Below are 16,433 nucleotides of genomic sequence, written 5' to 3'. Positions count from 1 at the left end.
TGACAAAGAAAACTACCCTATAAAACACAAATCTGACACTTGCTAAAAATACCATCTAGAATTATCCTATGCAGATGACCACCACTCCGCAGTTCCACTTTGCAACTTCTCCTTTTCTCATGCAATTTTGCTAAGAAATGCAAACAATGTAGGTGAAAGAACAAACATGCATCAAGTTTAAGCTCATATTTAATAAACTTTAATATAATTCAGCTGTCCAAATTGATCATGAAATTTACCTTGATTTCTTCTGCAGACAGAAACCCTTACAATGCTGTGAGCTGCTACCATGTCATGTAACATAACATATTGCTGCAAAGAGGAGAAAACAGTTCAGTATGGCAAAGCACAGCTTCTAATTTAAGCATTTGTATCAAAGTAGTTTAGGAAATTAATAGGCAAATAAAGTTCAGGTAAATCAGCCTGTACAGATTCCTAATTTTAATAGCATTCTTGGAAGAAAACACACACAGCCATGCAAATTATAAAACAGTTGCTCAGTAACATACATAGCAATAGGACTAGAGTGAATGGTCTCAAACTGTGCTACGTTCAGGTTTGTTATTAGGAAAAGTTTCTTCTCAGCAAAAGCAGTCAGGCACTGGAATGGGCTGCTCAGGGAGCTGGTTGAGTCACCATCCCTGGAGGTGTTCAAGAAACATTTAGATGTTGTGCAAAAAGAGACGTAGTTAAATGGGTAAATATTGGTGGTAGGTGGACAGTTGGACTGGATGACCTTGGAGGTCTTTTCCAACCTTGGTGGTTTTACAATTCTATACAGAAGAACTGTATCAAAGTTCATATAAATAGTGAAGACTTTATTATTGTTATTATTTAATTTCCTCCCTCTGGACTAATTATTACGATTAAGATTAAGAGACTGCAATTTAAGGATAATTACTACTTGATTTTCCACTCACTACAGCTAAGTCTACATAGAAAATGCATCACCAGTTTAACAATCCACAAGTCTGGCAGGTCCTCAGTTACACTGAACTTCTTTGAAGAGGAGGAAACAACACAAGAAAGAATTAAATTGCTCAGTACAATCCAATACACGTGGTTGCATCTGAGTTTCATGTGAGGTAGCATTTCTGTTATCTGAGAAGGAGGCAGGTCAATCTGATGCAAGAGCGCAGGAAGTCAGCAGAAAACTGTCTCCAAAAGAACTGTAGATCCAAATTCTTCCAATGCAATGAAGGAAAATCCACAACAAAATTCTATCTGTACACTTCTGAAAACTTAAAGATTTGTAGAATCCCCACATAAAAATAATCTGATAAACAAAAAGCTGAAAAAACATGTTTAATTTGAACTTACCTTTCTAACAGTGTAGAGTGAGCTAACAATGGATATTACAGACATGATCACAATTGCTAATGCATAGTAGTGATATTCATCAGTGATCCACAATATTACACTGAACAACTGAAAAATGTAAAAAGGATTGAGAACCTAAAAGAGTGAAAGAACATAAAAGTTAAACCAAGTGGTCAAATGCATTCTTCTTCAGAAAAGTCAGAATAATTCTCCTCTACAGAGGAGATAAAACTTTCAAATGTTAGTGTTTTATAATGTGGTTTTTGTCTATTTTGTCAATTTGCTCCCTCTTTTTCACAAATTCTTCAACCCTCCAAAAGTAGCTCTCATTACAACAGCAATGAGTATATATATATATATACACGTATACATATATATTAAGATGGTACACACGTTCCCCTACACCTCAAAGCAACGATGATAGGCATATCTGTTGCATAATAAATTCTTATTTTCAAAGCTATCATCTCTTAATTAAGAAACACTCATCCATTAGCTCAGGTCTGAGATCTCCATTGTTCAAAATGTTCCATCACCGACATGGATAACAAATTAGCTACTCAAATTCATGCTATAAAAGGGAAAGAGAACAACCATATCAAGTGCACATGCAAGAACACATTAGATTTTATGAGTATGTTGTAATGTATAATACCCAGGATGATAAAACCATCGACTGTGTTCTCCATTAAGTTTGAAACAAACCATAAAAACAAGATGCATAGCCACTCAAAAATTCCTGGCATGTTTTTTCCATGTCCTTACTAGGGCACCACATTGTGAACTCCAAGGAGTTTGTAGCAAAAGCCTTGTAGATTTGGAGCTCTTAAAAATAAAATTCCCCATCATTTTTCCTTATAAGTGCTGGGCTCTGTGAGGCTTTCATTTCACATTATTATTTGAATACTAGCCTAAGAATCACTGTACTTAAAATAACTTTTAGTGATACACATTTTTGTTCATTAAAAAAAAAAAAAAAAAAGGTCTTACCTCCTTAATCAGAAGCTTAAAAATGGAAGGCACTTTCACAGCAATTTCATTTATTCCAAAGAACATTTTCCTGCATTAAAACCAAAAAAAAATACTTAAAATTCTTAGAGATCTTATTCACTTTGAATTTATTCCATTAGAACCAGAAAAATATCATTTAATCCATGGCCCCTTTTATCACATTTACTGTTTCAAAAGGCATTGATCATTATGCCTGTCCAATGAGATGTTACATACTTCAAATGTGAAGATAATTCCTTTGTATTTCAATTTAAACCGTATTTTAATTTTTAGGTTCTTTCACAGATTTCTCTAAGAACTGTATTTAGGTCCAATTTTAATAATCATATCATTCTGAAACCCAGTATGTGGTTCTCACCAACTTAAGCTCTAACTCTGATTCTTACCCTTGCACTAAGATGCTGTTTTCATGGCTCTGTATCTTAGTTTAAAGCTCAGCATGAAGAATAGCGAATCATGAGAGTAAACACTTTTTCCAGTTACTTCTTGCTAACTGGAACTTTAAGAAATAGAGGTGTGTGCAGCTCCAACCAACCATCAGATCCATGCAGGTGGGACACACCTCTAATACTCATTAAGCTTTTAAAATAAAAGCCAAGATCTTGATATCTGGGAAGCTTCACTCATATCTCTCTAAATTAAGAAACTAGGCACAGTTTAGGCCATGCCACATTTTACTGGCATCTGATATTCCTTATTAGCTACGTAACACTCTCAGTTGTCTTCTAAATTTTGTTAATTTCTTGAGGAGAGACAATTGGATGAAAGCAGTTCTTCCCTCAAATATTATAACATTACCTATAATCATGCATCTCCTTTGTCAGTCCTCTGCTGTGTTCATTATGAATTGAAGAACAGAATGTAGAGTCATCTAATCCCCTAAGTAGAGGAAAAAGTCAGTGAGTTATTTCAGAAACCTGATACTTAAAAATCAAGTATTCAGCAACACAAGAGAATTAAACCCTTAATTAATGCTTTTCTAGTTACTGTGTCACATAACTGTAGATACAAACACCATGTTAAAAAGCCGCCTCCTTATTGACATGTCTTACTCTGGAGGACAGTCATACCTTCATTTCAATCACAGTACAAATACATTTGAAAAGTGAACTAAAATACTAGCATAACTAATATTCAAATTCTCTGAAGCATGAATAAGTTTTTTAAGTCATTATATATAGTAAACAGGTTTGCTATTCCTTCAAATTACCTGTTTCATTTGCCTCTAACAAGCACTGGAAGGATTTCAGAAACTATTATCAGTCACTTTATCTGATAACCCTATACTGAAGCAAACTCGGAGCATCTTGCTATCAAAATATTATCCAGGACTAGGTAAAATACAGTCTACATTTCAAGTGCTTCCTCAACACTGGAAGATTCATCTTCATAGAACTCCTATATGCTGTGAAAATAAATGCTTTAAATTAGATGAGCCTCAGATATGAAAGAATGTGTGAAATATCATTGTTTATAGCTACAGAACTGTTTCAACTAACAAACAAACTTAACTGAACGTATCACTCCCAAAGTCCACATGCTTTTCTAGTGGACATAATTCAGATGCATAGGAAAGCACCATTACCTTTTAAAAGGCTTTCACAGGTGACATGAAAAAAGAGCATTTCCCAACACAAGTCTTTTATTATATTGGAAAACATAAGTTGTCTACAAAAAAGATTCAGAGTTGTGCCCCAGAGAAGAAATACCCCTTCTACTATGCATACATAGTGATAACTATTTCCATCCTCTAGAACACGGGGAAAGAAGTTTAATACCCTCACTGTTGCAAAGGCTGAGACCACACTTCTATCAGCTTCTGGTGAAATCATTATGAGAATATAAAAATGCTAATAAATAAACTTAATCACAGGTTTACAAGTTTTCCCTAAACTGTGTCAGGTTCAAGGATTTTAAAGTATGATTTTTAGATCAGTCTATAATTCTCCTCTAGTAGCTGTGCCTTTCTCCCCATTCTGTCCCAAGCAATTCAATTATTCACTCCCCCAGTAGAAAAGGAATACACCATTGTGTTTAAGAAGGGCCCCTAAAACAAAGTGCTTTAAATGCAAATATGCCCGAGTGTGCAATACTCGTGCTAAGATAAAGCTTTCAGCAGAATGTTACCTGCATTTCATCAGCCACCAGTCCTTAGCTGTAGTTCTCAGCATACACATAATCTTCCATTCTCCCTTTCACTGTTTGATTTAGGCCTAGAACAGCCTTCTACTCCATTTTCTCCTGTAATTTCCCCTCAGCAGCACTTCTCTCCCAGTTTTGCTCAGAAAAGGAACTTATTTTTAGTTTTCAGTCCACAATGAGAGAAATTAGCCTCACTCCACTTAAGTGTTACAGTACTGAATTCCCAAGACATTAAGAAAAACCCGGTATGCACATACTTTATTACATGAAGTACTCATCAACTCACTCAAAGATTCATTTGACACTAGCTAAAACAAAACAGACACACAGGGTCAAAGGTGCATCCTCTTTGGCTACATGGCCAGGTCTGATTTAGTTTAAGAACAATCACACTTGCATTTCCTGTGTTTAAACCAGGGATCTTGATGCTACATTATTATAAGAACAATGATAATGAAACTCAAGCTCTCACAACTGAATTAGTTGCCCAAGAAATCTTTATTTGCTTCCCTTCTGCACTGTGATTAGCCTTTATGTAATCAAACTGTTCTGTCTTCTGGACACTTGCATAACTGACTGTGCAGAATGACTTACGTTCATTATACAATATTATACACAGAACAGAACTACAGCTTTGCTTACCTTAGGATCTTACTACAAAGCCCATAGTCTAAAGTCCCACCTCTTTACAAACTGATTCTTTACCACATTACTAAAGAAGAAACTGAACAAGAGCTTAAAAAATCCATTCCAGTAAAGGCAGACAGTATGAATGTTTAAGACTTCTTTTCAGAATGCTTATATTCTTATGTTCAATTACTAATTCCCAGGTGATATTGAGAACTTCCCTACATGATCACAATTAATTCAATGTAGAGAGTAAATACACCATAATCTCACTTTTACTCGACTTTGCCCAAAAGTGACTCAGTACTCTGCTAGTCTCAGATGTGCCTCAGATGAGGCTCTTTCCCCACTTCAGCACCCAGCTGTTAAGCAGTGGATTCTAGCTCAGTTACAGTACCTGACTAAACAAGTGCTCGGCAGTCAGGCTGAGCAATTCCTAACACATCACAGCAGTGAAAATTTGGCATATTAGCAAGAATGTGACTGAATAAATGCTCACAACTTCACAGGCATATCTGAGATTTTTCAGGGGCTTATAACTTGGCTGAGTTATCACAAGAACATCAAAAGACACAGTCGAAGAGCCAGCAAATACCAAATTTCGAGTCACCGCTTTCATGCTAAGGATGACACTTATTTCTATGTGAAGTTGTAAAAATTTTCCCTGTATCTGTACCATTGTAACTCAAGAGACTTAACATTAAAAACAAAGTATATGAAGCTTTTAATTATTTGCAAATGAAATGAGACATCTCCACCTTCCCAGAGGAGTTTCCTAATGAAATGACTGAATTTCCTATCTGCCTCTATGATGATCGCTGTTGTCACGGCTGATAATTTTCCATATTATCCATATGTTTGCAGAAGAGGTTTCACAGAAATTTTTGGTTATTTTTCCTTCAGCCACTGGTCATGACTTTTTTCTATATGAAGTCCTTGTAACTTTTAATGAAACTCTGAACATTTCTCATCCAGACTTCCTGTTTTAAAAAGCAGTCAAAAAAACCCCTAAGCTTCCATCTTCAACCCTGATGCCATGCAACTGTGCCGCTGGGTAAGAGAAATTACAGCACATCATCTTCAGCACATAGCTTGTATGGCACACTGTAAGGTGTCTTCCATCACTGCAAGAGACCTGATGTTGTTACTAAGAGCCACTGCTTCCAGTTCAGCTTGGCTAAACACAGCTGCACAAACCTACATAAAGGTGAGCCACGAGCAGTCAGTGAATTGCCCTCTTCCTAGGTACTCTTTCTGGGTCTAGCTCAGCAGCAACACAAAAAGCTTAAGTTATTCCAACAGGAGGAAAATATTTTACAAGTTCGAAGGAGAACTGCTGTACTCATGTTCTCAAACAACACACCTAGAACAGGCAAAAGCCTGCAGTGGCTCTAACGTGCTTTGTATAAATCATGCTCATTAAAGGTAGGTTAAACAAAAACTCTCTTTCCAGAAGTCACACTGTGTTAAAATCTCCCTGCTCTCACAGTCATTCAAAGGCTGACTGAGCTAAAACAGCTGGTCAGAATACGATATTACTTTTCACCACGCTTTCAGGCATGCGACAGTTAGAAAAAAAGGCAGCTTTAAGTAAAATAAGAAATATTCCTACCGTACAACATCAAAACTTTGAGCTGAATCATTCCAGAAATACTTCACGCTGTGATGTGTAAAATAACGAATCTGCAAGGGCAACAGAACAGGTATTAAACCAGCACCTCTCTCCCCACTGACTGTGTTTTGAACACTGATAGAAAATGAACTTCAAAAAGTTACTGAAAACCAAGTGGTTTTCTTTCAAAATAATATTTCAAACATCCCACAATGCCCAGTAATGAGCTACTGTGGAAGAGATGTTTTCTTCCCGAGGAGCCTGTTAGGCTTTCAGACAAATGAAATAACTGATGCATTACTGCACTGTCCGTGTTTACACCAGACACTACTTGGAGATGCTTTGAAAGTTAGCAAGTGAAGCACTGCAGCTCTACTTACAGGCAAATATTTTTTCAAATAATTTTTATTCTCTTCTGCAGCAGATTCACAGAAATGAACAGTGTGGCCATTTGAAACCTTGTGTACAATAGGGTCAGGATTCTGTAAAGGACTGGCTCCCAAAGAAGGCATAACGCGAACCTTTGCACAAAACCATATCTTGAATTCATCCTTATGGAAGAAAAAGAAAAGAAGGAAGCTATTACAACATTCCAGCAGCATTTTACTACAGTAGCTGTAGCAACGAGTCAATAGATAACAGTCTAAACATAATTATAGAAGATAACTTCAAATTAAAGTCAGATGCCTTAAGAATGCATTTAATTCCACAATTCTGAAATAATGTTTTCCACACTAAGAGGGTTTGTTGTTGGCTTTTTTCTTGAGCAATGAAATCTGGTACTTGAATTTTGACACATTCAGCCCTTTAGGAAACACTAGATTTGCTCTGTAGCAGGAAGAACAGTAAGATTTCTATGTGCACAGCTTCACCCACTCTGCCACTCAGAAGAATTGAAGATGTATCACAAAATCATGAACAGATGCCACACACAGCAACTGTAGAGGAAAAATATAATTTGATATCATACCACCTTTGGATCTACATTTTCACCTTAATTCAGCAAACTTAAAGCAGATGATGAAGAGTCAAAAAACTGAAAACTGTGTATCAGGTAATAAGAACAAGGTATCTGATCTGCAGCTTTCAATGAAAATTGATGTATTTAATTCTTAAAATCCAAAAGGAAAGACTTTGTTTTCACTATGTCCTCTGCAAAGAGCTGCAAAGCTATACACAGTACCTAGGAGCACAGTTCCTCAGAGCCACAAAACAAAACTGTCTCTACCTGACAGACAAGAATCTGTATAATTCAGCAAGCAGCAAGAGGGATGAGAAACAACTCTTAACTTGCATAAGCACATCCCCGTATGCATAGACTTACAGTTGTTCTCAGCAGAACCACTTCACAGTCTTTAAGCGTAGTCTTTTTGCACGTTGCTTTCACACGCCACTGAGGCATCCAGTAGAGGAGGAGGAGTAGGAAGCCACCAGAACAGATCACTCCTACAGTAACTAGCACCAGCTTCCAACGACATAATTCATAACCATAGATCTCCTGCATGGAAACAGAGAAACAAACAAGCAATGACCCTTTTAATTCCTCTGGCTTGGGAAAGACAAGCATTTGATTAGCTAACACACACAGCTTCAAATTACCAGTGCCAACATATTTTCATTCTACTTTCTAAACATCTGTATAAAAATACTTGTAAAATGCTACTATTAAGTAAAGGAACCTGATTAATTTGTCTGCTACTTAACAAGAAATTCTATCATGAAACATTAGAGACTACAAGCATCACTCTCTAAGATTATTAGGCACCTTGCAGCAGCTAGAAAAATCTCAATAAAAAGCCCATGAAGTATTAAATGTGCCTAAGTCAAAGGCATGTACCAACTTAACCTGATGACAGCTGGGAGAAGAACAGAATTCAGTGGCTTACCAGATGCAATGCTACATTCCTGAGTTTCGCATTACATCATTAGATTATATTTCCTGCTGCAAAACAGCAATGATGTTTCCCATTGAGTCCCACCGGCACTGCTCACATTAACACCAACTTTCTGCACAGTTTGGGAGATTTTCATTAAGTAACATTGCCTTTATTAAGAAAAGGTTTTTCAAGAGGTTTCTTTTGTAGACTTCTCTGCTCACAAAAAACAAATCAAACCCGTTCTATTACCCCTAAAACACTGGAGCCAATATTCACTCCTTATCATGAAAAACAAAGAGGTGAAGAATAGAAGGAAATACTATTGCCTCTTTTGAAGCAAAAAAAAAAATTAAAAAAAAAAAAAAAAGAAAAGGAAAAAAAAAAAAGCAATACCGTTCAAAAAGCATTTATTTTAATGATCAGGCCATATCAGTGCAGTTTGACTTTTTGTTGTAAGGTGCATTTTGCCCCCGTTCCACCTCTAATGAAGAACAGCTTTTCCTAGCAGTGTAAAGAACAAGGAATTCAACATGCAGGACTTCACCATTAAAGAAAAATCCCTATTTAGCCCAAGTATTTTCAGCAGTCCTTAAGGAGGACCTGAAATGTAAAGATCAGCTGACGTTATTTCTGTCAAATCTAGCTGCTGAATCTTCCCGGATGAACAGTAAGAGATATCTTTGCTTTAGTCAGAAACAAAGCTGAAATGCTACCAAACACCCACAAAGATGCTCTCCTTTTTTTTCGGGAGTGGAATCTTAACTGCACAAGCATGAATACACAAGAGTAAGAAGAGCCAAATTTGGGGTAATTAAACTGTTGGTTAAACAACAAGCAAAAAGCTTCAGGGTTTGGAGAAAAGAAAAAACGACTTTGTTCCACTTCCATTTTCCTTTAAAATATTGTTAAATATCAGCATTGGCTGTCGTATTGCTGACCTCAACCCGGCACCTCTGCAAAGGCTTTCAGTAAAAAACATTACCTATTCCAAGACTAGATTTCATAATTACAGAAAGAATGATGAAGTACAACTTTATAAAAATCTTGTTTTAAATTGAGACAGGACACTTCCTGATGGAATATTCCCCGTATATAGACAAAAATTAAAAGAGCACATTTCATTCACAGTATAAGAACAGAATACACAACTAATTACCATCTCGTCCTCCTCTGCCTTATTGACAAATTTCTTTTCTTCCTTCTCCATGTTTAGTATGATATGGAACTTCTCAATGTGAGATATGGAAGACCTTTAAAACAAAATAATCAAAACTTGAAGCAACATAACTGATAGTGAGTATTAGGTTGTCAAGAGGCTTGTTTTTAACTTTAAGTGCACACACACACAGTGACAAAATATTAACACAGATCTTGAGTTTGCACCGCAGTAGTTTCCAGTAGCAATCCACGTTGATCTACCTCGGTTGCACTCTACATGCAGCATACCAAGCTTTTTGTTCATTCTACAAACCTTATGAGGAAAACATAAATTAAAGCTGCAAACAAACAAACAAAAACTTGTAAGTAAGTACAGATTACATGCTGTTATCATTATATACTGTCATGGCTTCTATCAGATGCTTTCAGAAGCCAGGCTATCCTCCTGAAGGAAAGGCATTGTAGCCCTGGGATGTGCATTTCTCAACTAAGCAGAAAAACTCATGTGTAAATAAAAAAACAAAAAAACAGTAAAGAAGGATAACATTAGAAAAATGAGTCTCTTCACATTCCCAGTCTAATGTTTCTAAATCAGCTCTTGCTTATTGGTTAGGTAAGGCTTTTGTCGTCTTCACAATTCCCTTACCGCTACTTTGTGCAGCCTTACCTAGTTGAGGTGTCCCTACCCACAGCAGGGGCACTGGAGTTTGGCCATCTTCAAGGCCCCTTCCAACCCAAGCCATTCTATGATTCTCTAGCTTATATTAACAGCTTTGCCTCTTACAGTAAATTCATTATAAATGCAAATCTTTAGGGGTGCCCTGAGGACAGATTAGAAACGTAAGTTACATGAGCACGGAAAAGCAAGAGTATGCCAAGATGTCTATGTGACAAACATAATTCAATAGATTCCCATTCCAATAGGGAAGAACTACAGACATAAAGTTGCCACCAGTTACTACGAGACTCACCAGAACTTTCAGCATCAGAAAGAAAATAAGAAATGCCAAATCCAAAAGCTAAACTTTGGAAATTAAAACTGCATCTAACTTTCATGGTAGTACCCTCGTACAAATTAACTATGTATAATTCATAACTCATGAGCCCCTATCTTTTTTTCACAGGACCACCTACCACCTAAAAATACCAAACACATACTGCTTACCTGCCAAAGCATGGATTAGATATCATTCACTGTATTGCCGTTAACCTTGTTTTCATTACTGCACATACATCCACCTCTCTGAAGATAGGACTTATTACCATAGTGTAAAAATAGTCCTGAGAATTCACTTTCATAGCATAGCTAATATCAAAGTTATGGACACTGTCACTTTTCATACAAAAAGTAGTTCCAAAAAAACCCAAAAAGTCACAGTAAAAGCCATCCACTTAATCTCAGCTCAGATTGCCAATGAAGACTAGGAGGCAACTACTGCAAATACTTACATGAAGTATCATTATGACAGAAGCACAGCTGTTACCAGGTTCCTTGCTATCATTAAGTCCTCAGCACTTGCACAAATCACATCACCAGACTCCAAGTCAGCTCCTCTCAAATCCACCTCCTGGACAGAGACAGTTACATCCACCAACACCAGTTTCAAAAGCTCCTTCCAATCCACTCCCCCAGTTTATCATCGTATCCTTGCACAGCTTTTGCAAGCTACTGCCATCTCTCTAGCTAAGCCAACAGGTGACACAGGAATCCAACAGCCACTTTTTTTTTGCCAACCAAATCCAGGGCTCCTCAGAAACTTATTCTTACCTCTGAGAAAGGTTCTAGTGGAAGAAATGCACACTCAGCGCTAAGGTCTGCATGACATACAGCTCTGTCACAGGTGAGAAATGCAGCACTTCAGGAACTGAGAGCTTGATCAAGCTTTCTTTTGTTCTGTATCACAGCAAGCTTACTGGTTACCAGCAGTCCCCCTTGATTCAAACACCAGCTCACAACTGTTGTACTGTTAAACTGAACATTTTCTATTACTGTCCAACACTGAACTACACCTTTCTCACTGCAGATTTATCTGGAATTAAAGCCATAAGATATGCACAACTGATACTTCCTTAACTGTTAGGTATGCCATGCAAGTTCTAAACCACATTTCTTTGTCTTAAACCGACACTTTTATTCACTAAGCAGCTTTTAATCAAGGAAAAAAACGCTCAAGGAAACCAATTAATGAAGGCTGTCCTAGGTTAGGTGAGCGCACAAATCTCTAACACTACATTCAGTAGTGAAGAAAACATTGTATCATTTCCTGAGGTACTACACTGGTAACAAAGTTGATCTTTGCTGACCAAACAAGCAAAATATTTATAAATAATAAACATTTGTAGCAACAGTGTAAAGATGGAAAAGGTGAATCTGTGCCACACATACTGAGAAAAATGATACTAAAGAACTACAGCAAGTTTCGATTGGTACAGCTGGAGGTATAAGGCCTCTATTTAAGCTTATCTGAAGTCACCTTTCCAATAGGTGGCACAATTAAAAAATAAAGTTTACAAAAAGAAATCAACCAATTCAAATATTACCCTTCAAGTTTGCTTTGTAAGGGAAGGAGAGGTCCTCCCTGTGCTCTCCACAGCACTTGTCCCAGCCCATAATCCTTAAAAAACTAACTCAGCTCTAGCATATGTAATTGCTATCAGTTCATTCTTCTAGTTTGTTGTTTTGTTTTTCTTTTCATTTCTACTGCAAATTTCACAATAGCAAAAGAAAAACATCCAGGGCTGGAAAGACTGCAGGTACAAAAGCAGAAGTGAGAGCCCTCCTGCAGCTTCTGGATAACTTAAAATAAGTTTTGGTGATAAGAATAAAGCTCACTGACAACTCAAGACTTAAGTACAATGCATACATGCATACTAAAACACTTAAGTTTTTACACACACATTTACAGTCTATCATCATTCATCTATTTAAAATACACCAGTAGCTGAACTTACAAACTTATTTCTTACCTATCCCCTATTGTACTGTTCTCAGAGACCCGTACAAAACCCCAAGACAAAGTAAAGTTTCCCTTACCACCAGGCAGTCCTGCAGCCGTCCCCTGCATTTGCTTTTGCCATCATGAGTAGCGAGGCTGTTCTTAATAACTGCGACCCTATCTAGAAGGGAAGTCCTGACAAATGAACTATTTTGTCTAAAATCTAAAAAAAGTCTCCAAGGGCTTTTCAAACTGTTATCAAAAGATTAACATATCAAAGAAAATTTGGCACTGCTTGGATTGTGCTTTTTTTTCCCCCTCTGCTGTGCATGAACAATTGCAATCCTGTAATTGGGCTCATAGAGAGGCAGTGCTTCCAGGCATCAGCCTGCCAGTACAGCTCATTCTATTCAAACCACAATTGCCTCACAAGGATCCTACAGACAGTTTCAGGTCTGTGCATGAGCCCTGATACTATCTGCATAGCTGAAAGCATATGTGCTTCTGACCAAACACTTCCTTGTATTTACAGCTGTCCCAAGTAAAGACAACAAAATTCATTTTAAGCTGAAAAACAGTGATGAAGAAAGCAGTTAAAAATACACCCACGTTTCTCACTTGAAACATTCTGCAGTTTATCATAGTGCTTAACAAAGTGATCGCACATAACAAGCTAGAAGAGCTTTAGGAATCAAGCTCTAGAAAGCTGAAGCAGGTAACCTGGTCACCACCTGAACACTGCAGAAATCAGCAGTGGTGCTGTAAAACCATCAAGTAGCATTACCTTGGGAAGATGCCAAAGGACAAACCCAGCCATCAAGCAGAACAGGCAGGAAAAGCTACAGATGCACGCACGAAAAAGGCCAAATTTCAGAAATGCACATGCAGAGGTGAGTGCACGCTATCTTCCTCAGCTGCCTGCATAACCTGTCACTAAATAAGCCTCGCACCCACATTTCTACTGGATGAGAAATAAGTCCGAAAAAATCACCTGAACAACTGACCCATCTAGAAAAACACGATGATAATGTTCTAGCATGAATCCTTTATGTGAAACTTAACCTAGCGTCTTAATAAGCAACCCATCCAGTTTTCCTGAAGCCAAAAGGCTCCAGTATGGTATTGTTAGGGACCACTGAAAGACTAAACATTCCTTTCCAGAACTTAGTAACAACAGTAACAACAAATAGATTCTCCATTAAAACATCATTTTCAAGTCCATAGCTGTGAAGTAAGTTTCTAAATAGCTTTATTTCAGTATGGCTCTTTTAGATCTCTAACTTTTAAAGGTTTCTTGAACAGTCCTAAATGTAGGCAGTACCTGTTACAGAGCAGACATTCAGCTGTACCCTGACTAGCTGTCAAAGCACAGAAAAACCCTGTTTTGTTCTCAAAATAGGAAGCCAAATGCTTGGAAATTAAGAGTTTCTGCACTTTACAGACATTCCTCCAAATCCTTTACCAAGAGAAGGAATCACCACACCAAGGTGACAGACCTTACAAAGGCCATGTCCATTACCAGGCACTATTCTTGTTTCAGCAGCATGCCATTTGCACACATTCATAGTAGTTACCAAAACAGTTCTGTATGCATTATGTCAAAGGCTTCCAGCATTCCATTTGATGGACCTACCAGTGGTAGTGACTGCCTTACATACCCAAGGCACCAGCTGATGCTCCATCTCTGCCACACTGGCAGCTATGAAATTCAAAACCAAAGAGCTCCTCAAACTAGAACCGTGACAACAGGCCAGAAGAGGCAATTCTCTGAGAACACATTAAATTCCAAATACATCCAAGTTCTTCAGAAAGATGAAAAAATCTGGGCCGTGGCTGATCATTAGCAGCAGAATGGCAGCAAGGTTTCCAAACCAGAAGTGCACCCTTTTGGCCTTCCACTGAAGTCAGCGATTTCAGAATTAGAATCTTATTGTATGCTCACACATACATCTCTTATTCAGCTACTAGCAGTAAAGACAATAAAAATGATTCTTCAAAATTATTTCAGGAAGATTATGAACCTTCACAACGGTCCACAGAAATATTTCTTCACTGGAGAAAAAAGCTGGTTCTCATCCCAAGGTCTCCTTTGCCATCCTGCTCCAGAGACTGCCAGGTCTACACACCACTTGGCAGCACTCCCCGCACAACGTTGCATTCAGCAAGTTGTTTCCAATGTGTGCATACTACTTAACCTGATGTCAGAATTGCTAGAAGTAGAGGAAAGAAGTTCTAGGTATAATTTAAAAGGCCATGCTCAAGAAAAAAGCACGCTTATAAATGGGTCCACAAAAATAGAAGGAAAAGTCTTATCAGCTATGACTGTGGGAGCCTGCAGCTCCTGCCTATGCCAATTGCCAGCGAGTTCCTCAAACAATATCCAAAAAGCTGAGTCTGAAACACTGAGTTCATTCAAAATGTGCTGCACGAATAAATAAATGGACAAGTACAGCAGGTTAAGAGGTAAGAAAAGAAAGTCAAATGATTAAGGAGCACACTTCCCAAACTGCAACACGTGGTGTACTGCACACTAAAATAACTGAATAAAGAGAGTTTAAAGGGAACAGCTCAAGCTTTTAAGAGCTAAAGTCAAGGCTTTAGTTCAGTGTCTTGGAAAACAGTCCCATACTTACAGTCCAGTCCCTCCCCTTTAAGTAAGAGGTGCTATTTTAATGTGTACAAAAATAATATACTATTTCCTAAAATTTCTCCACCAGCTGTTTTTGAAAAGACTGACACAAGCCCTGAAAATGAATGAAGGACAGTTCTTTTAAAGGCACACCTGGAATTAAAATGCTCAGAGTTATTTCTAAAGGCAATAGAATTGCCCAGCTAAAACCCACTTTATACCTCCTTGCCTCTAAACAGTTTGTCCCCAGGACGCATCCATCCCTCACTCAAGGCATCTCCTCCAAGGAAAGCTTCCAGAGCTCCTTTTTACAGCTTCTCAGACTCTGCGGAATTTCTGAACACAGATGTACCCACACTAGGCATTCTTGCATCTCTGATGCACACTGTGACTGTCCTACCAACAGTGACAACTTCCACTTGGTTTCTATGACCAGTGCTATGCTTTTTTGCAGACAAGATTACACTACACATTGCTCCCAGAGAAATCCACATCTGAGGCTAAAGGCTTCTCACACCAGCTGACAAGAACAACAGCACGCACAAAATCCTGTCTTTGCCTGCCCCTGGAACATAAAGCCATGTCACTCAGTACCATCTCAAAACTGAAACAGATCACATACTTTATACCTGTTATACAACTTCCTCAAATCCTTGGGATATCGCATTTTTACGACCACAAAAAACAAAGATCACAACATTCTTCAACATACACTATTATGTCTTTAAATTAAAGTAATACCAAAAGCTTTACAAATAAATTTAACTTTTATTGTAAATCTGGACCCTGAATAACAGAAGCAAAAGATGCTCTTCTGAAAAGTACCTGAGGAATGCACCTCATATGAAGGGAAGCTCCTGCCATTTACAGATCTCTCATAGCTTGTAGTTGCAACTGTAAATATGGAATTAACCACATCATGTATAATAAACAGTTGGGTAAAACATTAGCTCAAAGAACTATGGAATACCAGAAATTCTCCAGCTATATTTTAAAGTGAGCTAAGGCTATAATTTGTACCACAAACAAAGCTTAACACTTTAGTCAACTAACCCAGCTCTAACAATAAGAATGACATAATAGTTTCATGAATACATGGAAATTTTACAAGTACACGAGCT

At 37.7% G+C, this 16,433-nt stretch overlaps 1 protein-coding gene across 5 annotated transcripts in view; it reads right to left on the bottom strand.

Moving 5' to 3' along the window:
- ATP13A3 (ATPase 13A3) overlaps positions 1-16,433 on the bottom strand; it is a 53,053-nt gene that overhangs the window by 24,798 nt on the left and 11,822 nt on the right. For 4 of the 5 annotated variants that reach the window (XM_072344198.1, XM_072344195.1, XM_072344197.1 and 1 more), the window contains exons 3-10: positions 9,746-9,839; positions 8,037-8,210; positions 7,093-7,263; positions 6,713-6,783; positions 3,130-3,210; positions 2,311-2,380; positions 1,321-1,455; positions 240-312 (exon numbers count right to left, since the gene is read on the bottom strand). In XM_072344198.1, coding sequence (XP_072200299.1) covers positions 240-312; positions 1,321-1,455; positions 2,311-2,380; positions 3,130-3,210; positions 6,713-6,783; positions 7,093-7,263; positions 8,037-8,210; positions 9,746-9,796 — 826 coding nt within the window. In that variant the 5' untranslated portion in view covers positions 9,797-9,839. Of the gene's footprint in view, positions 1-239; positions 313-1,320; positions 1,456-2,310; positions 2,381-3,129; positions 3,211-3,541; positions 3,582-6,712; positions 6,784-7,092; positions 7,264-8,036; positions 8,211-9,745; positions 9,840-16,433 lie in introns of those variants that run through there. The other variant, XM_072344199.1, reaches the window with a different exon arrangement.

The sequence above is a fragment of the Excalfactoria chinensis genome, chromosome 9 (genome assembly GCF_039878825.1).
Source record: "Excalfactoria chinensis isolate bCotChi1 chromosome 9, bCotChi1.hap2, whole genome shotgun sequence".
In the NCBI taxonomy this organism is placed as follows: Eukaryota; Metazoa; Chordata; class Aves; order Galliformes; family Phasianidae; genus Excalfactoria; species Excalfactoria chinensis.
This window is presented reverse-complemented; position numbering and strand designations above follow the sequence as displayed.